At 29.2% G+C, this 24771-nt stretch overlaps 1 protein-coding gene across 10 annotated transcripts in view; it reads right to left on the bottom strand.

Annotated features, from left to right (window-relative positions):
- The window catches only part of Syp (synaptotagmin binding cytoplasmic RNA interacting protein), a 36449-nt gene extending 11917 nt beyond the window's left edge, over positions 1–24532 (bottom strand). For 2 of the 10 annotated variants that reach the window (XM_089082141.1, XM_011632638.3), the window contains exons 1-12: positions 24373–24532; positions 22354–22733; positions 21775–21882; positions 21230–21406; positions 16106–16241; positions 13169–13374; positions 12924–13073; positions 12694–12839; positions 12438–12553; positions 11341–11355; positions 9242–9390; positions 4643–4799 (exon numbers count right to left, since the gene is read on the bottom strand). In XM_089082141.1, the coding sequence (XP_088938267.1) occupies positions 4643–4799; positions 9242–9390; positions 11341–11355; positions 12438–12553; positions 12694–12839; positions 12924–13073; positions 13169–13374; positions 16106–16241; positions 21230–21406; positions 21775–21882; positions 22354–22731 (1738 nt within the window). In that variant the 5' untranslated portion in view covers positions 22732–22733; positions 24373–24532. Of the gene's footprint in view, positions 1–4633; positions 4800–9241; positions 9391–11340; positions 11356–12437; positions 12554–12693; positions 12840–12923; positions 13074–13168; positions 13375–16105; positions 16242–17104; positions 17241–21229; positions 21407–21774; positions 21883–22353; positions 22734–24107; positions 24280–24372 lie in introns of those variants that run through there. The other 8 variants (XM_011632637.3, XM_011632631.3, XM_089082143.1 and 5 more) reach the window with 6 other exon arrangements.
- Positions 24533–24771: the final 239 nt, after the last annotated feature.

Raw genomic sequence — 24771 nt, forward strand, 5'->3', positions numbered from 1 at the left:
CACGCACGCACGCACGCACGCACGCGTGCGCGCGCACACGCCATCCGTATATTTGAATATATACATATATTTGTCGAAGTTATGTTGAGCTATTAAAGTAAAATGTAATAGATAGAAAATGTAATAGATAGAATAGTTGTGAAAGCTAAAAAATATCAATAATGGATTTATCTTTCTGTTAAAAAATTTACGATTCATAATAAATAAAAACGATTGAATAATTTTGTATCATTTTCTTTCTTTTTAAATAGTCTTTTTATTTTGCTAGCAATGAAATAATAATTCAAAATAATATCAAACTAATATCACCGATAAATCAAGAAAATCACTAAAAATTAATTATGATTATTTGAATAGTTATAAAACGAAAAATCTTGCAGTTTTCGTCACCAATTTATCAAACAGCGCTGTACAAACTTGCTTTATTTTTTAAGCTAATTTGTTGTCTGATAATATACGCAAATTTTGTTAGCAAAACATGAGCTTATGGCAAACCCAGATGAAATCGCATTTGTCATCAATCAATACCAATTGATTTATCTTATTATTTTAATAAAAATATTACAATGCGATTATCAAGAAATTAACAGTTTAAAAAATTTTATATTTTTAATATTTTATATTAAAATATATCATATATTAAAATGTATCACAATAAAATATAAAATATCTTTAATATCTAAATTATTAAATCTTTAATAACTTTATCTTAATACTTTTATATAAAAAAAACACAGATTAGACATAAAACTCATATTAAGTATGAAAAAATTATATGATATCATATAAAAAATAGCGCTCATAAATAACACAAATCGACAGTGTCATTTGCGAATATATCAATATTATAGTAATGTGACTCTCGTAGGCCTACTTTTTATAAAAATTTTTATTCCAAATGCTTTTTTGTAAATCTGTTTTCGTGTTATTTCAATAGATTAATTAAAATGAAATATTCTGTTAGATATGTATGCATATATGTATATACAAGATATGTAAGATGTTTCATAATTGGTGAGGCACCTTTCGTAAGCAAGTAAAACAGAATTATATTGAATAGAATGCTTTAATATTTTGCGATTTTCATAATTGCTAAACATTAATTTATAAAGATTCGTGAATGAGTGTGTATCCGCGCGCGAAAAAATAGTACTATGTAATAGTAGTGCGCTCATAATCATTAGGAAACTGACGTCGCGTTTAAAAATGTAAACAAATGATAGAATATTGTTTATAGCACACATCTTCAAACTCTTACAACTATAAACGCGTGTAACGCTTTAGTTCAAACAAATAAATGTTCATTGCAGGAGAGAGAGAGAGAGAGAGAGAGAGAGAGAAAGAGAGAGAGAGAGAGAGAGAGAGAGAGAGAAAGAGAGCCTTATAAATTGATATCTCATTAATTATTGAGAAAATTTCAAAAGAGTAAACAATTTTTCTATTTAGTATAATCTGTTCTATTCACTCATAAGATGTGTCATGAATTATGGGACAAGCTGTGTAAAGATGTGCGAATACGGATCAAATATAAATTGAATCGAATCAGATAAGGTACACATAATTCTCTATGATTCGAATCCGAATATTTAAAAATTTCGAATCTAAGAGGTGTGAATATGAATTACATATACTAACAATTTTATAAAAGTATATTTCCTCTGCTAATACAACAATGTCATGTGAGATAAGAGTTGTCATTAAATCTATTCTTTACAGCTGAACATTCATTTCACTTAAAGTGAAATAGATATACGTGTATAGATATACGAATATTTGAAGTTTGCTACGTAGCAGGAAGCAATTTTATTTGTTTAACTCGTTAATTGTTACAAAACGATCGATGAATCTACATAAGGTACTCAATTATACATGCAATTAATCAAATTTTAAAGTACAAATAATTGGCTATGAATTCAATCCAAAACCAATTATATCGATTTCTATTGAGTTCGTCTTCAATCGGTGACTTTTGATGTCTATCAATTTGATTAATTGCAACTATGCATTAAACTCGTGTTTGCCATCGATTTGTAACTGTAGTTTTATTTATAATTTCTGACATATATTATGGAATCTCATTGTCAAATTGTAAATAAAATACATTTCTCAATTTTATATTAAAAATTTAAATATATGTATGTTTAAAATGACTAAATATTATATCATAATCAAATCAATAAACTTTATATCATATAATCAATATTATCTTTTTATAGAAATTTTTTTTCATTATCTATATCAATGCTCGAAATTAGTTACACATTTCGATCCGATTTCGAAGGCGACGCTTACAGTTCTCCCACTACCGCTTGAGACTCAGCCGCCGAACGGCCGTGCCTCAGGAGCGTCGCCGTATGAGAAACATGTTATCCGTGACAATGAAATTGATAATGTTATCATCATTCTCCTTTAAAGCTATAAAACTTTTGTCTGAAATATTTTTCCATATCTTTTATATTTTTGAGATATTTGATCTATTACGTATGAAATAAAACACCCATAAATAAAACACAAATGGTATTTAATGTAGTATATGAAATTAAGAATATAAAATTAATAATTATCAATAATTAATAAAAATCAAATAATAATAAAAAATTCAACGTTTTATTTATTTATAAAAATAAAAATAATTTAGCAAAAAAGATATCTAAGTGACAGTTTGGGGCAAAAGACGTACGGATAGCATGTTTCTCATGTGGTGACGCTCATGAGGCACGGTCATTCGGTGGCTCAACTGCTGAGCCTCGAACGGTGGTGGGGGAATTGTAGGCGTCGTCTTCGAAATCGGACCAAAATGTATAACTAATTCCGAGTACTGATATATATATATATATATATATATATATATATATATATATATATTAAAATTCAATCTAATAATAATCCTTATTAATTATAAATTGTAATAATTGTAATAAATTATAAATTATAATATTTCAATGAATCAATTCGATTCAAACAAAGAAGTGAAACTTGATTCAATTTGACGTCAAAAAATCTTAATTTGCATATCTCTACTCTGAATGTGTGTGCGTGCGTGTGCATGTATATGTATATGCTTTTTACATTAAAGCATGTTAAAATAAAAACAGAAATTTATTAAAAAGCAGAAGCAAATATCTAATAGCTTTGTAGCAATATATTTAGAAAGACTTACGTTGAATGATACATCCATACATTGAATAATACAATCTTTTTTAATAAAATTATAACTTTTATTATAACAGTAATACGGTAATTCCAAAAAGAATCTAATAGTATGTATGTATGTATGTATGTATGTGTGTACACGCACACGCACGCACGCATACACGCACGCACGCACGCACGCATGTACACACACTAAAAAATTTCCGACATTTTACAATAATAATTAATGATTTGATATAATTTAAGCGATTCTAGCAACTTATAGTATAAAAAAATTACTTTTAGAATTATATATTATATTTCAACCTTATATTTTTTGCGTTAATGCCAAAACTGAATTATTAAGAAAGCATAAACTTCAAATTTCTCTCTCTCTCTTCCCCCCTTTCTCCTCACCACATTTTTATCACTCAATAAATGACTGGATGTTTATTTTATATATTTAAATCTACACATCCTTGTAGAAATCTTCAAAAATATTTTGAAAATTATTATTATATTAGAAATATCTTGAAACTATTATCAATATATAGTTACATTTTTATAAAAATATGTAATGAGTATTACAGATATAAGCTATCAATACAAATTCTCATATATTTTAACGAGTGACAACAGTTAGAAATGAGTATCCGTATGTGTCACGTGCATATATGCAAGGTTGAGAAGTAATGCATTACTTACAACGCCGTTATTATTAGAATTATTTTTTTGATAACGGGCTGGTAATATTACTTTTTTCTTTTCGTAACTGTAACGGTAATGTAATTATATTTTTTTCAATCGTAGCAATGAATTGAGTTATTTTTTATATTTTAAATCTTTAGAACATTATTTTGTTTATTCAATGTTCAGTTTTCAATCGATATTCATAATTTATTGTTATATTTAAGATTGTCTTAAAAATTTTGTCTTAAGAAGTTTATCATAATCCAATCATATAGCTATATTAGTATAAAAACAAATTTTATAAATACTGATCTTAAAAAAATTTATAAATATAAAATAGAGGATAGAAAAAAAATGTAAATTTGGCTATATTTGATTATAATAAAAAATAATCTCTATTCATATTTTGAGTATTTTAAAATCTTCTTAAATTTTTTATAGTCTTGTGAATTTAAGATAAAAAGTTTTATTATTTTTATTAATAATTGAACAAAAAATACAACAAGAAAAACAAATTTTTTATTTAATTTGATCTCATTTTTGTATTAAAAAAAGATAATGGAAAAGATAACGAATCGCTCCTTTTTAAGTAATGATAACTTTTCAGAATCAGTAACTAATAACTACTCACTTTTGTGACTCGATAATAAGTAACAATAATGAGTTACTTTTAAAAAATAATTTTCCCAACTCTGTGTGTGTGTGTGTGTGTGTGTGTGTACGCGCGCGCGCGCATGCATATGTAAGCGTTTTATGTAATCAAGAATTAAATGTAAACAGTGTAAAAATGATTTATTGTGGAGATACAGACCATCCTCACCTGGTAAACTTCCCTTGGCGCGGACCCCCCCACGAGCGGCCAGTCGCTGGACCCCACGGGCCCCTGAAGCTGCGGGGTTGCGTCCCCCCCTGACTGGCCCACGGGCTTGCGGGCCACCGATTCGGCCACGTGGCACTACTCCACGGCCACGACCAGCCTATCCAAATAACACACCCAAAATGTTACCCCATCTATTTATACAATTATTTACATTATATCTGCATTCATTTCATTTTCTTTTTTTTAAAATATATTTACAGTTAATGTTTCTTCTCCCCTATATATATTAGCTCCACACAATATACTTCGTAATCCTTAAAACTTAATAATAACAAGACACAATGAAAATAAGAGTCGGTCAATATATTGCTGAATGATCAAAGGTGTCCTATACATATATATTTCATTCATAATGCATATGTTTCACGTATATGTAAGTTATTTATATATACATATACATCCATGAGGATATAGATAAAGAATAACACGAAAAAGATGAGAAGAGAAAGATAATAAGACAAGGGGAAGGAGAAAAAAAGAGGAAAAAAGAGAAAAAGGAAGAGAAAAGAAGGTGGAAGAGAAGAAGGGAAAAGGAAACAAGAGAGAGAAAGGAAAGAAGAAGGAAAAGGAGAAGAGGGGAAGAGAGGAAGAGAGAGGAAGAGAAAGGAGAAGAAAGTAGAAATGGAAAAAGAGAAAAAAGAAACGAGATGAAATAGATAGATAGAGAGATAAAAGAAGAGGATGAAGAAGAGGAAGATGGGAAAGAAGAAAGGAGGAAGAGAGAGGAGGCACATGGCAAAAGGATTAAATCACCTATAACCAAATCTTTACTAACCACGTTTTTACATACAGCAGTAGAGGAGTTAGCAGAGTTATCCAATGTAGTAAAGCGAAAAGCGAACTGATTGGTTGGCGTAGGAACTTTTAAGCAACACAAGCTATTGCACTGGCAGCTAAAACAAAATTCAACCAAATGGCGTATTATATAAATAAGCGGCGCAGTATTGTTAAGCAGTTAAAACAAATGTAATTTAAGCATAAGCTATGATTTATATACATGACAGAATGGTGGAAGATCAAAGCGATAACTGCGAAACATGTTCACTGGTGCTATACATGGGGGATGCAATCCTCTCTATTTCATCATCTATCTTCATGGTATCATACCTACACATAGTTCAGTGTACAAGTAGTAAAAGATTATTAATAATATATTATTAAACGTCACGTGACACATATATGAAAAATCGTTCATAAATAAATCATTGATTTAAATTACGTTTATCATCCCTTAGTTCCAATACTGCTGTTTATAATTTGCGACAAACTTTTCCTCCTGCTTAATAAATTGGTATATTGTATTGCATTATTTCTTGAAGATTAAGATTATTTATGTATACACTGTATATAGCATATACATAACTGATAGCTGTTTATTCAGACATAAAGTATGTATTAGGAATATATCTGAAAACTTCTTCCTGTAAGAAACTGAATTGTAGGAATCCGATAAAACATTCTTTATTGTTTACACATAGTTATATTTAACAAAATGATACAAAAAAAAGCAATATAGGTCTCAAGACATATAAGAACATTTTTTTTTTAAATTCAATAAGTATATCAAACCCTATTCTGTCACTGTATTTCTAATCTAAATCAAATTTTTTGATTATAGAAATTATCTCTATTAGAAAAGGAATATTTCTGCATTACTTTTAATTTAAAAAAAAATTCAATAATGTTAATGCTATCACATGTTAATGCTAAAACAAGAAAATTATATACAATGACAACAAAAATTTGTAAAAAATAAAAAAGAAAATTGATAGTTAAAAATTAATAAATACTACCAAAAAAGACATGTAAATATCATATTATAAGAAAAAGAAAAAAATAAATAATTTCTAGATATAACTTCTAAATATTAAAAAAAGATATATCTAGAACAAACTAATCCATTTTTTTCAGAACAGAATTATTGAGTCATTAAACCGGAATTAACCGGTTAAAATAAATACATAAAAAAATAAAAAAATAAAATTAATATTAGAAAACACAAGATAATGCAAAAGTTCAAAGATTTTGCTAGTTTGTATATTTTTTCTTTACAGTCATAGCTATAGAGAAAATTATACATATACAGTATATAGCACAATAGAACATAGTAACGCCAGATAAGAATCTAAATGCGCATGTTATGTGTTATGTGTTATCGCAAAAGACTTTGTCAAGAGAAAAAGTTGATCGCAATATAAAAATATAATAAAAATGATATAATAAAACAAATTTTTCGCGCAGGATGCCCGTACGCTTTCTTTCGTCATATTTGGATAACCCTGCAACTTGATATAGAAAAAGTATATCATATCCGAGCCACGAGACGTCGCTCTATGAAAAAAAAAAAAAAAAATAAATTACTCATACATGAAGACTATAATATAGAAGATATAGACTATAGAAAGAATAACGACGATAAAAAATCCTGTACACTGCTTTCTGCCTACATCTGGAATTCTCCTGAAACTGCGCTAGAATAATAGTGATTGTGGAATAGTGTTAGGAGATTGCAACATTTTAAAATGTGCGATCTTCTTCCTTGGGAGAACTTATGGGTATTTAGATTTCCATTTTATGCTATGTGTGTGCGTGCGTGTGCGTGCGCGCGCGTGTACATAGAGTATCCCATAAAAATCACAACGCTTAAGAATAGATTCCTGAGATCATTTTGAGACGAAAATCCTAATAACAAAATGTCGAGGCTATAATGCTTTTTGAATTATAAACATTTAGAGTTAGAAAATCAAATTATCTAAAGTTCGCACGCTCAGGTATATGACATAATACACAATACGAAAGACAAAAGTTGACTGTCACTTGTTAACTCCCTTATCAAAATTTATATAAAGATTACAATAAAGATAGTGAGATTGTTTTTATTGATATTCGTATAAATAGACTATCTCAACAGATTATATCTTATTGAAAAGAAAAAATATTATTATATAGTAAAGCGCAAATTGTCAAATGACATTATTTTCATCAGAAATTTGCTAATTTTATATCTTACAAATATCGCATACAAATTTGGTTGGTGCACAATTTGCATTTGTAAATAAATCAAACGAAATAAAATAATTTATTATTATTATTTAAATTAGTTTATAAATTATTTATAAATTGTTTTAAAAAAATTTGTTATTATTAGAATAGTATTTTGATCAATTTCTATGACAATATTCTTAATTGTTTGTAAGATATGAAACTAGCAGATTTCTGAAATGTCATTTGATAGCTTGCGCTTTAGGTATTATGTAATAATATTTGTTTCTTCTTTTTAAATATAATCTGTTTTTAATATATAATCTGCTCAAACAGATGCGGACGATGTATCAGTGTATTTATGCAAATTTAGTAAAATAACTCATTATCTTTGTATTATAGTTTTTATATCAATTTTGACAAGAGGGTGACAGATTTCGTCTTTCATATTATGCATCATGCATTATATCACATCAGAGCGCGCGAACTTTAGGCAACTTGATTCGTTAACTTTAAATATTTATAATTTCAAAAGCATTATAGCCTCGATATTTTGATATTAGGATTTTCGTCACAAAATGAGACTCAGAAATCTATCTATAAATGTTGTTACGATTTTCACGGGATACCGTGTGTGGGTGTGTGTAGTGTACACCACGCGCGCGCGCGCGCGCGCACACACACCTTTTGCCTTTCCTCTTTTCTTTTTAGTTTAAATTGCTTTTCCCGGCTATATCTTGTTTAAAAATTTAGAATGGGTCTACTATGGCTCAGATATGATTTACAAGCAATTTGAAAGTGGCAATGTGTTCGGATTAAAGGAACTAGTATCAGAGCATCGATGTTAGTCAGTATACTATACATTCATATAGAGTCTATAAAAATACAATGCATTTATAGCATGCACTTTACAACTCTCTCTCTTTCTCTCTTTCTCTCTCTCTCTCTCTCTCTCTCTCTCTCTCTCTCTTTCTCTCTCTCTCTTCTCCCCATCCCTCCCTCTCCCTATATCCATCTTCCTCCCACTCCATATTCTCCTTCTCTCTCATTCTAAGTTCATTAAAAATTTATAATTTGGATAAATACTATTATGCATATATGCAATCTAACATGAAGAAAAATATGTAACACGCACGCACGCACGCACGCACGCACGCACGCACGCACGCACGCACGCACGCACGCACGCACGCACGCACGCACGCACGCACGCACGCACGCACGCACGCACGCACGCACGCACGCACGCACGCACGCACGCACGCACGCACGCACGCACGCACACCTTATATAAATGTGTGTTGTGTACTTCCCTGTACATTAATAATGATTATAACAAGACTAGCACATATCCAAATAGCTAGCGTTAATTTACACGCTCAGACAGAGATAATATATGGATAAATATTGACCTGGATGAATAATTGGAGAGAAGTATAACGTATTAGGAAAATCTGCGAACACTGTGCCACAGTCAAACTACTGCAGATATAAAACAATAACAATAATTTCAGAAACAAAAACGGTTTTTTAGAACCATTAAAAAAGGCGACCCACCGGTTGAGGCTGCCTGCCTCTCCCTCTGGCAGGCGGCGGAGGCGGCGCATAATCGAAATAGTAATCTTCATATCGATAATAGTCATCGTAATAGGGATCACTGTAGCCACCTCGATAATCCCCATAACCGTAATAGTCGTAATCATAATCTATAAAAACACACATTACAAATAGACCCAAATTTAGCCACGATATATCCAATTGACAACTTACTATATAAAATATAATTATTTCAATATAACTATTTCAATATAAGACAGGCATGCCGGGAAAAGATAATTTAGAAAATGTCAATATAACAGAAATGAAAAAGAAAGGAAAATAAAGTAAGTTTAATTTATCGAGAATAAAACATTTATATGTTAAAAACATAGTTTAAAAAAAAAAAAGAAAAAAAGAAATTAAGAACACCTAATATTTATATATAAATACTGAGTGTTTTTAATTTCTTTTTATTTTTTATTTTATTTTTAAAGTAAATTTAATTTATTTAGAATAAGACATTTATATGTTAAAAACATAGTTTCAATAAAAAGAAGAAATTAAAAACACTTAGTGTATATATAAAACTATATGTTGGTTACCCTACCACCATCATATCTTGATAGAAAATTATCAAGATCATTTAAATAATAAGATCATTTAAAAATTTCATGTATAATTCTGATAAAATGTTATTAAAATCTAAAATAATTCTATCTAAAGAGATAAATATAAAAAATATATATTAAATATTAACTAAAAATTAAAAAAAAAAATAAAATTTAAAAAAATTAAAAAAAATTTTTTAAATAAAATGTAATTTTAATGTGCAAAATCTTTTCTACACAACACACTTTATTTCAAAACTTTATTTCAAAAACATTTTATAAACACCTTTTCATCCTGTAGATATTCTTTGAAATACATTCTTTGGCACTGTAAATATCTCAATTATAAATGATCTCAATTATAGTAGTACACAAGAGATGCACAAATGTCTACTTATGTTATTATATCTTACTGATATTTTAGACAACATTTAGTTATCCGAATGAGAAAAAAATACGTATCAATCGATATCATATAAATATTCTATACAGAACGGCCCGAAAATTTCAGTTACTAAAATAAAGATAATTATATATAAAAAAATGCAAATAAAACGAATTTTCTAAATAATTTATCAAAAATAAATTTAATTTTATCTTGTTATTCTTTCATTACTATTTCTTCTCTTATGTAAATTTTACATAAAAATTTATTTAATAAAAGTACATAAATATATCGTAAATTACCTTTAAAAGAATTCGAGATATAACTAAATGCAAAATTGCTTTAAAAATATAAATAACATCTTTATTTTATTGGAATATCCTAAACATTAAAACAAGAATCAAGAAAAAATTCTAAATCCTAGAATTTAAAAAATTATGTATAATTATATTATTATTTTAAAAAAACATAGAGAATATCTTGATATATAATAACATTATTCTCATTGTTATCAAACTTCATAAAAAAATAAAATTAACTCTCAAAAATTAGGCTATTTTTCGTTTTATTACTTGATAAGGTTTCTAATCTATAAATCTTATCTAAAAAGATAAATTTTGCTTACAAAATTTTATTTTTTCTTTTTACTGAAAAATAATAAAACACAAATGAAAAATAAATTGTGAGAATTATTTTTATTCTCTTAGAGTGAATTAGAATAAGAAAAAAGTATTGAAGATATCTATACTAACTATACTTGTTGCATAGTTCCATAATTTTTTAAATTTTCAAATTGAAGATTTTATGAATCATATTCAGAATTGCATTTGAAAATATGAAACAATTTGGAATATTTTTGGAATAAAATGTGCTATATAGATTGTGATCTTAATTTTCAAAGACATTTTACTAAACATTTATAAGAAAATATAATCTAAAAAATATTTAACACGATTTAATATAGAAAAACTTATAAATATTATTTATTTTATTAAAGAAAATTAATTTTCGACTTTATAATATGTATTTAAATTAAACATTAAAGTCAACATAAATAAGAAAATATACAGGGCTACATGTAATATTTACAACTGTTGCATTCATCATTCATCGTCACGGCTTACCTACTTCCTGGAGAGCTGCAAACAGATTTTTGAATTGATGATGCATCGCACAAGATACACAAAATTCACACACACACATGAAAAAAAAAATCAAATAAAAAAAGACTATATTAAAATAGTCCCTGGTAATGCAGTGATATTCTGAATAATAAAATAATCCTCACTCAGGAACCAAACAAAAATACAACACAAATAAGAAAATATGCATGCAATTATATTGGTTAAAAAAAGAATACAAACACAAATATCACAGGAGGTGGTAGTGGTAAGACAACAAGGTGCTCATATTACAAAATGCTAAGCACACATTTAACATATGTACACACACATCACGCACGCACGCACGCACGCACGCACGCACGCACGCACGCACGCACGCACGCACGCACGCACGCACGCACGCACGCACGCACGCACGCACGCACGCACGCACGCACGCACGCACGCACGCACGCACGCACGCACGCACGCACGCACGCACGCACGCACGCACGCACGCACTATTTAATATAATAAATTATTTATTAATTTAATATAATAAATATTTTTAATTTCAGATAACTCCAAATCAAACAAAAAAATTATAATTTTATTTATATAAAATAATATTACATAATGCAAGTTTCCATAATTTCAATAAAACTACTGTAGCGATTCGTACTCCAACACGCGCCACGATACAATTAATAATTTATTATTTTTTCTAATCCTTATTTTATGAAACACAACACAATCTTAACGTATATCATTTGTTTTTATTGTATTTCAATACATCTTGTGTATTATTAAACATTCATTCTATGATCCAAATATAAAAAAAAAAAAAAACAAAAAAAAAACAAAAAAAAACAAAAAAAACAAAAAAAAAAAACAAAAAAAACAAAAACTCAATAGTAATCAGTAAATAAAATATTTTACTTTTAAGCAAATTATATTATATTATATTATATGAGAGAAACAAAATTAAACACATCAATATGGAACTTAAAGATTTATTAACATTTTTATTAGCATAAAAATTAAAGTTGCCGTTCTGGAAAAACATTCTCGAAACAGTGCAATAAAAGAGGAAAAAAAAAATCAAAATTGATACTAACCATAATCGCCTCGTCCCATTTGTCCACGCATACCTGCGCTGGTTCCTCGAGGTCCTTGTGTAGGTCCACGAACTGGCATTGGTCCTCCCATCATGCTTGGATGAGACGGAGATCCACTATAAAAAGGAAAATGTCTTTATAATGCCTTTAACTCAAATAAAAAACGAAAGAAAACAATTATAAATTGAATATAATGATGTATAATATAGTGATGTATAATAAAAATCAAAAATAAATACAGGTGTTGATAACTTACCCGCCTCTACCCTGTAACATTTGCATCATTCGTCTTTCCCTGGCTCGCAGCATCTCTTCTTTCTTTTTCTTATCGGATGGTGGTTTTGCCAACGAAACTTCTATGTGAGATCCACCCATTTCTTTACCATTTAATTCATTCATTGCCTTAAAAAATATATTTAAACATGTCATTAATGCAGTAAATATTAATTGTTAAATTAAATATAACTTAAAATGTTTTTTCTTTACTTTAACAGCATTATCTCTATCTTCAAAGTGTATAAAAGCATAATCCTTGATTTTTTTCACTCGCTCAATTTTGCCATATTGTTCGAAACTTTCCTTCAATTTGTCTTCAGAACAATCTTGTGTCAAATTTCGTACGTAAAGCACACGTACCTAAAACAAAATAATTTATAATTTTTATTAAATTAGAATAATAAAAGTAACAATAATGAAAATAATCAAATTAATCATATTTATCATTGATTTACTTTGGACATGGTTTGTTCATCTGGCTCCTCTTGAGGATCAGCCCAATCAACAATAATATCACATCCCCAAACTTTGATACGTCCAGTACTCAACCTTCGCTTGGCTAAAGAAGCTGCTTTGTGAGATTCATATTCCAAAAAGCAGAAACCTCTATTCTTCTTTTTGTCATCTGGTGAACTATAGATAATCACTTCTGTCAGGCCAGCTATGTAAAAAAATTCATATAAACAATAAGTAAGATTGATTTAAACATAATAAAGCATTCAAAAATTTATAAGTTAATTGTATAATAAAAAATGTAAAAACAGTTTCAAAAAAAAAATATAAAACTAAGCAATTATTATTTTTATATATACAATGATTGCTATAAGTGAAAACTTTACATTTTATTTTCACATAAATATGATAATCATATTCTTTCAATGTCATATTCGTCAAAGTATATTCAAAATATTCATATTAAATTATATCTTATTATAATAATCATTTTTATTTAAAAAAAAATTATAAATCACTTTACATATTTCTATTAATAATTACATACATAAAACATTATAAATATTTATATTGTTACATGACTTTTTTACGCCTACTAATTTGATAGCTATATTTCTTTACATATCATAAAAATATTTAGCAATAACAAAAACTGAATAAAAATAGAAAACAGATATGAAGATTATATTAATATATCTCAAACATTACATAAATCAATTTGCAAAATTTATAAAGCATATTTAAATATATTTATCTGTGTCAATATGAAATGTATCAATATGAAATTATTTTGCCATATCATTTATATGAAATCTTTTCTAAATGTTATTATATTAATCTTTCTACTTCATAAATTTTCTTATTTACTTACACATTTGAAAACAAATATACTTAAAATCTAAAGAAAAAAATATAAGCTTTTAAAAAATAAACTTAACAAATAAAATTTCATTAATTAAGAAATTATCCCAGAATTAAATATAAGGAAAATAAGAAAGTAATGACTTCACCAAACACTCATAATGTCATACTAAAATATTTTAAATAAAAAGCTATTGAAAATCAGAATTAAAAGAACAGAACAAATATAGACACTATTAATAACTACAAAGTGAAAGATTGCAAGCTCAAAAGTCTATGATTTTTTAATAACTATGTATATTGTCAATAATTTTTATTCCACATGGATATTTTGAAAGAATTTGAGAGGATTATTTTTTCAAAAGGCATATATAAATATTATTTAGTAGAATAATTCTCATGCTATTAAGCTTCTCATGCATTACAATGATTCAATTACGTGTACATAAAGAGATCGATACTTTATGTATTATGTTCATCATCTTTATAATGATTTGTAATTCTAAAATGTAAAAATATCATTTATATCTCACAATCTGATTTCATTCCAATATAACCTCACAAATCTTTCCTGAAAGTATCAGTATAAAAATATTGAAAATTATCAAGCAAGAAATAATTAAATAATTTCCACTAGATAATTTAATTAATCTTAAATTTCCCTGAATTTTTATTTTTCAGAGACATCTGTTTTCTCCTTCCTCTCAATTTAAGAAATGTATTCCTTGCATAACAAGGCATCTCATGTATACTTTAAATTATGAGTTTCAGTAAAAAAAAAAAAAAAATAACCAATTAATTTTATGTGAATTAAAATCCTAAGATGTTGTTCAAAATTTATATAAACTCAGATTTGATTTACTTACATAAACATTTACAAACATTTATTACTAATTAAAAGCAATTTTTTTGTTTTGTAATCTATTATATCATCAAAAATAAAACATATAACAAAATGCTATATAACAAGATGCCTTGCACCACATTATATTAATTATATTAATTATATTCTTAATTCTATTAATGCTATTAATTTTTATATCATTCTTATGTGTAAATTTAATAAAAACATCAAAACATTTGCCTTTATTGTCATTTTCGTTTATAAATCTCCTCTCTGTGTCCATATATTGATATTACATGCAAAAATCTTATACATGTACATACAAGATGTAATAATAATCAGATACATTCACTCAATCACATTGATCATTCTCTTTATCAAATTAACAATTATGCTTTACAGAAATAATAAATCTTTTCATATTCAAATTATAATTTAAAATTAAAGATACTACCTTGAATCATATGCTTAATAATATATGTAAAAGTTTAATATTTTTTATCTCAAAACATAAATAAATAATAACTTGCATACAAAAATAAAAACTTATGAACTAAAGTATAGATTAAAGAATCAATGGCTGATTGTCATAAAATTGTTTCCAATTTTGAGTTTTGTATATATAAACTAAAATATACTAAAACTAAATAAATGTACTAAAACCCAAATATATTAAATAAATGTATTAAAATTCAAATATACTAAAACTAAATAAATGTATCAAATTTTCTTTGAAAATAATTAAAGAAACATTCCTTCGCCTCATCCTCCTCTCTCTCTCACTCGCCCATTCGTTCGCTCGCTCCCTCACATGCTTGTATAGTACTTTTCAAATAAAATAGCAATGTAAATTGAAATTTGTACACAATTATACAGTTGATCTACTCATTGTAACAGTGCACGTTTTGCAAACGAAATGTACTAAAAATAAAAATGAAGGAATTCTAAGATGAGAAGAGTTCACATTTGGCTTATAAATAAATTGATCAACATTACCAAACATTAATATTTTCAAAAATAAATAATATAAATTTTGTTTCTCCGAATACCAATTCACAATAATTTTTTTTACATTTATGCAAGAGGGCTGGATTTAACCCACCTGGCACCTCCTGCTATTGATAAGAGAAAAACACCTGATTTATTATAAGATGATAAATTTTTGTCCTATTATTTCTCCCAAAGAATTTCCATCGATTACTGCTTGCTGATTTAAGGACAATTGTCAACTTACGTGCGTGCTTTGTAAACTCTTCGAACAAGTCATCTCGGTCTCGATTCTTTGGAATATTTCCCACAAACAAGCGATGATTGTTATAAGATACGGTAACACCAATCTTTTTCCCTTTCCGAATCTCATAATCATTCAGCTGTAAGAATAATGTGGAAGGAGAGTGCCAATTAAGCTTGCCATTTACGATTTTACCTGCTTATTGGCTGTTTGAACATGGGATTTCATAAAGCGTCCTTTGAAAAAGAGGGCGAAGGAAAGAACAATAGAGATAGAATGGAAAAGGGAACAAATTTTATAAAAAAAGGATTAAAAGCATTATTCAAAAAAATCATGAACGTTTAAATAGTTCGAAAGGATTGATATGTCATAGAAAATGAGTGGGAGTGCCTGTCCGTTTGTTAGCGAGCCAAACGCCCCAGGTCCACGCAGATCTCCCATATCCCTAAAGCTTTGTTATCACATTTGCATATTGCAAAACTGCAATAGTACAAAAGAGCACATATGTTTGTCAGTATAATATAATTCTTAATCTAAAAAATATCATACAGCTTCCACATTTTCTCTTTCTATTTCTTCGCTTCTTTTTCATCATTTCAAAAAAAGAAGATGAAGAAGATATCAGTAATAAAGATTGATGAATTGATCAATTGCATAAATTCGAGGATGGGAAAATCAGGTAGATGATAAGATTATTGCATGTATATAATAGGAAGCAGATAAACTCATAATTCAACCTAAATATGCAAGGAAAAGAAGATTTGGACCAGAGAGGTGTTGCTGTTCACTAATAAACCGAGAGACAAGGAGACTGACTAGAACTAAAGGTGCCATAAGGTATGTTCGCAGATCATAGAATCAATGTGATCCTTGGATACTCCATAGTTCCATACCATCTACAACCACTCTACTTAAAAGCTACCACTCTTAAGTTATACAATCCAGGTAGACAGGTAGGTAATAGGTAGGTAGGTAGGTACACACGCCTCGAATTCACTTTACCTGTTAATTTACCAAATTCCTCCAAGATCTCCTCTTTGCCTTTTGACTTTGGTATGTTCCCCACGAAAAGTCGTAGATTAGGAACGCTAATGTTTACTTTCAGACTCTTGCCGGGTTTTATTTCGTGATTATCGAGCTGTGGGATGAAGAAAACAGACACATGCCTAATTTTGTTCCAATGACAGTTTTGTAGTTTTTATGATAATTACAGCAGATCAAACGGAATTTGGGAAAAGTTTTTTGATGATGCAATTTAATATAAATATTAATTATTAATATGGCGTGGATTCACGGAAGCGAGAAAGTGGCATGCGCTTTGTCGCTCGAGTCTTCACAATATAGGAAACCGGCCTTTCACGTATCATACTCCTGTAAATAAATTTTAAGCCTACCAATTTTCAAAATTTTGTTACAAAAATTGTCACTGTCCAATGAAAGTCAACCAATTAGATAAATATACCCCTAACCAATTAAACCACACAATCATCGTGATTTTCGGAAAGATTCTCCACTCCCAATTTTGCCCACTGAGCAAAGAGGAGAGCTGGAAAAGAAACTCATCCATAGGATCATTAATATATATTTTTCAGTGTTATTAAATATGTAGGATCAGATGGATATATTTACGTATTTAAAAACAAATAATGGTCAGGGACATATACATATAAAACATCCATACATTATGTGGATTGTTCCTACATATATTATGTGTATAAGTGTATAAAAGATCAAGTATATATGTAATTTCATTGATTTTATATACCGAGTATCTCATTTAACACAAGTACATTCAACATTTTTATTATTCTAAATAATAAAAAATAGAAACTAGTAGAGAAACTAATATTATAGTTTTTTTAGAAACATAAACATAACATACTGACAATATCTCCGTTGTGCGTAAAAACATGAAATTTTATATTTTCAATTTTTTAAAATAAAACCATTTTATTTTTCTTATTTATAAGCTTTGAATTGAAAAGGAATTGAATTGAAAACAAAGCTGTATTAATGGATACAACTCTGCTTATTGCGAATCAATGATAATAGTATTTGAAAAAAAAAAAAATTTTTTTTTTCACGCATGGAAAAATCGATATGTTCAAAGACGAAATCTAGCATAAAAGCGTTCCGTTCCGCAAATTCAAATTATTTATGCTTTTTATAAATATTTGAAGTTCAAAAGAGATCATTTTGTCCGTGATGCAAAATGAAATTTTGCGATTATCTGAAAATCATCTCCAGGTATAATTATTCTGAACCTAAAAGGATAAAATTAAAGTGATTAAAGAGTAAAATGATAAGAAACGCATCCTGATAAAAAATCGCTGAAATTTTTTTCTTTTTCTATACTTTTCTTTATAATAATGAAAAAAATATAATTTTCAAGATACTGCGTATTTTTTGAAATGCAAATAAATTACATAACAAAAATTATTAAGATCTGTGCATGAAATTTTTCTTTTATTTTTAAATTTTACTTTTCTTTTCACCAATTCGTTTTGCTTTTAATTTAAATGTTGAATATAAGTTGAACAGAGCTCAAAAGCTCTGTCGAACCACAAAATATCAAACTGCTATTGAAATGTTAAAGTGCATTAATATGACATAATTATCCACAAAGAAAATCATAGAAAGATTGGAAAAAGGAAGAAAATTAATTGATGTTTGTTCAAAAATATTTTTCTATCCAATCGCTTTAATTTTATCAATTTTAAATTCAGTGTCTAATTTTACACGAAAATGCATAATTTTCAAACAATCACAAAATTTTATCTTACCTCCGCAGCAGAATAAAAAACGCAAATAACTTGAGTTGAACGGAACATACTTTCATGCTATATTTCGTCTCTACTTTCATGGATGTCAATTTTTTCGTGAAAAAAAAATAATTCTTTTTATTACATGGTGTAATACATATTTAATAAATTTAATAATTTTTTTTCTATTTATAACCTTTTTCCTATTTATAATTTTTTCTATATAAATTTCAATGTACAAAACAACAATATTTAAAAAAACTTTATATAGTGATATTTCAATGAAAAAAAATGTCTATCTAAATAATAAATAATTGAATACTTAAGAAAATCACGTTAAAAAATCATACTACATAATTATTCTGTAATAAATCTATTAATAATTTTATTTTTTCTTTTCGAGCAATTCAAGTTCATGATATGTATTCAATTTAATCAATTCACATATACAATCCACTGCAATAAAGAAACTATAAAATAGAGTAAACTTAAAATTAATATTTCATGAGATATTTTACATTTCATGTCAATATGTGCCAAAATATAAAATTCCTCATCAATTATTAATCCTTTAATGTTTTTTAATGCTTTTGATACTTTTTTAACACTAAAAATTTTTTTGCTATATAAATTAGGAACAACATTAAAAGCTTGAATTATCATTAACTAGTAAAGATAAGTAAACAGCGTTATATATAAGAAAACCAAGAAAAAATTATTTAAATACATAAAAAAAATCATATCATTTAAAAAAGTCAAATTGTTCTTAAAAACCCAATCATATTTTTATTCACAATGAAAATATTGTGTCTAAATTACATACGCTTGAGATCATAAAACAATTGTAAATTTATTTTCTTTTTAATATTTAAAATAATTATATTTTTTTTGAGGTACTTAAATTATATGATATACATATGTAAACATATACACATACACACACATGCATGCGCCTATGTATGCATGTATACATATTCATTCATATACACATGTATACACACTCACTCATATACGCATATATACATATGCCTATGCATGCGCATACATCATATATATAACATACACCCACACATATACGCGCACATACATATGCACGTACACACGCACATACGCACTCACTCATCCACCCACCCACTCGTCCACATCATCTCACACCACACCACACCACACCACACCACATCACACCACATCACACCACACATATTACATTATACCATATATATTATACTATATCATTCCATACCATACTACATTGACACCGTACCGTACCGTACCGTACCGTACCGTACCGTACCGTACCGTGCCGTACCGTACCGTACCGTACCGTACCGTACCGTACCATACCGTACCGTACCGTACCGTACCGTACCGTACCATACTATACCACACCATATCATATCATACCATACTATACTATACCCTATCATATCAATACAATACAATATCATACCATATCATATCATATCATATCATATCATATCATATCATACCATACTATACCATACGATACCATATCACATCACATCACATCACATCATACCACACCATACCACATATCACATCACATCACATCACATCACACCACACATCATATCACATCATACCACCCATACATACGAATGTAACACGTATCACATGTTTGGAAACATACTCCTTTGTTTTGTAAATCTTCCACTTCCCTTTCTCTTCCTTACTCCTCTCTCTCACTCTCTCTCTCTCTCTCATGCGCGCATGGTCATGCACACATGTGTATGGATGTGTGTAAAGTGTATATATTTTTTCTCTTTGAATTGTGTTATTATATTTCTTAAAATTATTATTAAAGGTTTAAAAAATTATGTAAGCGTACTAACTTGTCATAAAATAATAAAATGTCTGTGTCTAATCTACCAAAAAATAAAGAAATAAATATAGAACAAGCCACATAGGGATATACTATACACTCATTCGAAATGTTCAGCATAAAAAATATGTGCCTGAATATGTGTGTGTATATGTGTGAATTCATATATATTATATTATTATAACTCCAAATATTATTATAACTCCCAATTATAATTTACATTAAAATATTTCAAGAAAAGAGTCAAAAATATAAATTATGTAAAAGTTAGAAATTTGAAACTTACTTATTAATCTCTAAACATTTCGAAAGAGCACCATTTTGGTAGCAATAACAATTTTGTAACATTTCTAAAAATTTTAAAAATAAAATAATAAAAATATTCTAATCATCTATGTGTATGTGACAGCGCGTTAATAATTAGAACAAGAAAGAAAAAAAATAAGTTTATACATTGTAAGAAAATGTACCTACATATTAATAATATAATATAAAAAGATGTAAGAAAAAATAATAACATACCTCTCGAACAGCTTGCTGCGCAGCTTCTCTATTAGTAAACGTGATAAACGCGTATCCTCTGTTGGAACCTGACATGGGGTCCATCATCAGTCTCAAGTCCCAAATTTTTCCACATTTTTCAAATAATGGTATTAATTCGTCTTCGTACATGTCTTTAGGGATTTTGCCACAAAATACCTTTTTATAAAAACGTTTTAATATAATAAGTTCAACAAATATAAAATAAATAATTTATATAAAAATATATAAATATATTCTATATAAGTATATAAATATATTCTATTGAAACTAATATAGATGTGTATATATGTAACTATTTTTTTGCATGCGCAGTATGTACATATTAAGTTTGTTAATAATAAAATACAAATTATATGTATGACACATGATATTTTTTTTTTTTAAATTTATATCAAAAGGCTATTTAAGCGCGCGCGCGCGCGCGCGCACGCACGCACGCACGCACGCGCATCCCCCTCCCACACACACCATACACATACATGTACGTATATATATAAATAAATTTTATAAATAAGCAAGTTTACCTCACAACCAGTGCCAGGAGTTGGACCTTCCCAATTTGGTGGCGGACCACCATATTTTCTTTGTCCAGTAGTTACATCTAAAGGATATCCCGTTCTTTCTAAAATCAACTAAAATATAATAATTATTTATTATCAAAAAGCATTTACATATTTAAGAAAATTATTAAAATAAAATCTTTCAGAAACACATACACACGCGCGCACATATTAAAAACATAAATTAATATATACGAACTGCATGTAATATGTATCCAAATCTGCAAACATATTTTGAGCCCTACTATCAATGTTTGATGGCAGAAAGGCAACAAATTTCATATCTATAATATCTATAAAATCTATAATATCTATAAAATTTATAATATCTAATATCACCATCAGAAATAATAAAATTTATTGGTATAAAACATATTGGTTAACATGTTGGTATAACATGTTAACAAATTGTCACCAGATCCTCAGCTTTATATAAACACTATGGACAAGATTACTATGGATTTATAGGAATCTAACCAAATTTGTTATCAATTTGCCAGCAATTTGCAAAAAGATTTTGCTAATTAGATAACTTTAAATTACTTTGATTTTATCCTCATCTGGAGCTTTTGGTGTCGTGCTTGTGCCTGTACCTTGACCAGCACGACTCTTCTGTCTGTACGTCTTCATTACTCCACAAAGATATGCTGATTTATTAGATACATGTTCCAGATTAGATTCTAGAAATTGTGTAAGAACATTTAATGCACCATCAACTGGGAATTCCTTCAAGGCATCAAGAGCTCTTTCATCCAGGTCAATATGAGCCAATTTTCCTGTTTTATAAATCTCATCCAATTTAGCAGCCACTTTTTCATCTAGTCCATATTGGATAAGTTTATTAAAATCTTCTGTTCGTTCTACATTTTCCATTTCTTGTTTTTCTTCCATTGTTTTTATTTCCCCATTTCCTTCTGCCATAGCTGAAACAATTGTTATGTTAATCAAAAATTTTTATCTCTTTTCTCATTAATTAAATTCAAACTGTATGAATTATTTTTCACACACACCACACACACACACACACACACACACACACACACACACACACACACACGCACGCACGCACGCACGCGCGCGCACACACACACACACACACACACACACACACACACACACACACGTGCGCGCGCGTAGTTTATAGGATCATCTCTTCGCTTCTAAAAAGCTAATAAACATCTCTAAATTTTTTGCATTCAGAAATCACCTGTGCGTTTAAATGTGTTTGTATTTACATATGCTGTACATGTACATGTGTAGCGCGTGCACCGTAAGTGTGTGCGTGCGTGCGTGCGTGCTTGTGTAGTTCGTGTGCTAAATGCTGTCTTCAAAATACAGAGTATCAAAGTTGAAAAAAAACCATATGAAAGTTTCGAGAATCTAGAAAACGTTTAGAGATATTTTATTGAAATGGTGTGCGTACATGTCGTATTAAAAACCAATTTCCAGTACTGATAAAACATTTTTAGATTCACTAAAGACGTGCGTATGAATAATCACATTAAGTTTCTTTAATAAAAGAATGCGCTAGTTTTATTTCTAAGTCCCTTAATAAATCTCTCTCTCTCTCTCCTTCCTCTTTTCTCTCTCTCTCTCTCCCCTCCTTACTCTCTCTCTCTCTTTCTCTCTTGCACATATACACACATCACGCACAAGCAATTTCCGATAAAAATCGCACTTTCCGAAAATGCATGATGATAAAGAATTGAAAGATATCAATACGTAAAAAAAGGAAAACCAAAACTCATTTGTTCTGATCGCATATGCGACAATATACTCGATAAGGCAATAATGCAAGTGTAGACAATGTGAAAGAAGACATAGTAAAAAAAAAAGATTAAATATATCGAACAAGGACTAAATATATCTAAAACAAATCAAAGAATCATTTCAAAATTAGATCACGCTGGCACACGGAAATTAAAAAAATTAATACTAAAAGTATAATATAAACAATGGAATGCAAGCATTACATTTTTATTTCATCCAATACAAGAAACGAAAAGAACGGAAACTAAGAGGAAAATGAATATGCGATGCATGGAACGTCGTGCGTTATCGATAGACTATGCCATTCAGCGTGCCGATTAGGCAGCACATAATTGAGTATGATCGGTTAGCACGGATGGCAATAGCGTGGCGCGGTACGGCATGGGCCGCGGAGCAAAGCAAAATGGGGCAGAGGAGCAAATGGAGCAGAGCGGAGCAGAGCAAACGGCGCAATCGTCGTTATAGCAAATGATTCACGCGACAAAATCATCGCGATGCTTAGTCTTTATCCTCTCTAATAGTACTACCGTTGTCCCGTAATAAGATTTATGACCACACTTTTATCAGCTAGCTTGCCGGCCGGCGAAATACAACCGCGCTCCGCACGGCGGCGACGGTGACCGAAGTGATGTACGATGCACCTATATGCACTTCAGTCATATGCACTTCGTGACGTATATAACCCAATATATTTTCCACCTACACTCGCGAAATTGTCATGGTAAACAGCGTCTCTACCTTAATACGGAAAATGGACTATGTTGACAATGCAAATCGGATAGCGATCGTTACCTTACAAAATAAACGGACGGGCTCCTCCGCACGAGGAAATGGCGACAGACGTCAACGTGATTGGAGACTACGGGGTTCACAAAACGACGCGCAAAGATACACTCGAACCCAGCGACACGATGTTGGCCATTTTCTTGCCGTGACTGCACTCACGCGAATTCTGATTGGCGCCCGCAAAACAGCTCGACAGGAAAAAAAGTTGGCCGTCCCGCGTGTCGAACCGGAGTATGCGCCCGGAGCATGCCGAGAATTCTCGTCGTGTACGACACACACTCCTGCATGCAGTGTGTGCGCGCGCGCACACGCACCACACATACATACATACACACACACACACACACACACACACACACACACACACCACGCGCGCAACGAATGTCATATGGAACGGGATATTCG

This window comes from Pogonomyrmex barbatus, unplaced genomic scaffold, assembly GCF_055798465.1.
Source record: "Pogonomyrmex barbatus isolate J1 unplaced genomic scaffold, ASM5579846v1 scaffold5, whole genome shotgun sequence".
Taxonomy (NCBI): domain Eukaryota; kingdom Metazoa; phylum Arthropoda; class Insecta; order Hymenoptera; family Formicidae; genus Pogonomyrmex; species Pogonomyrmex barbatus.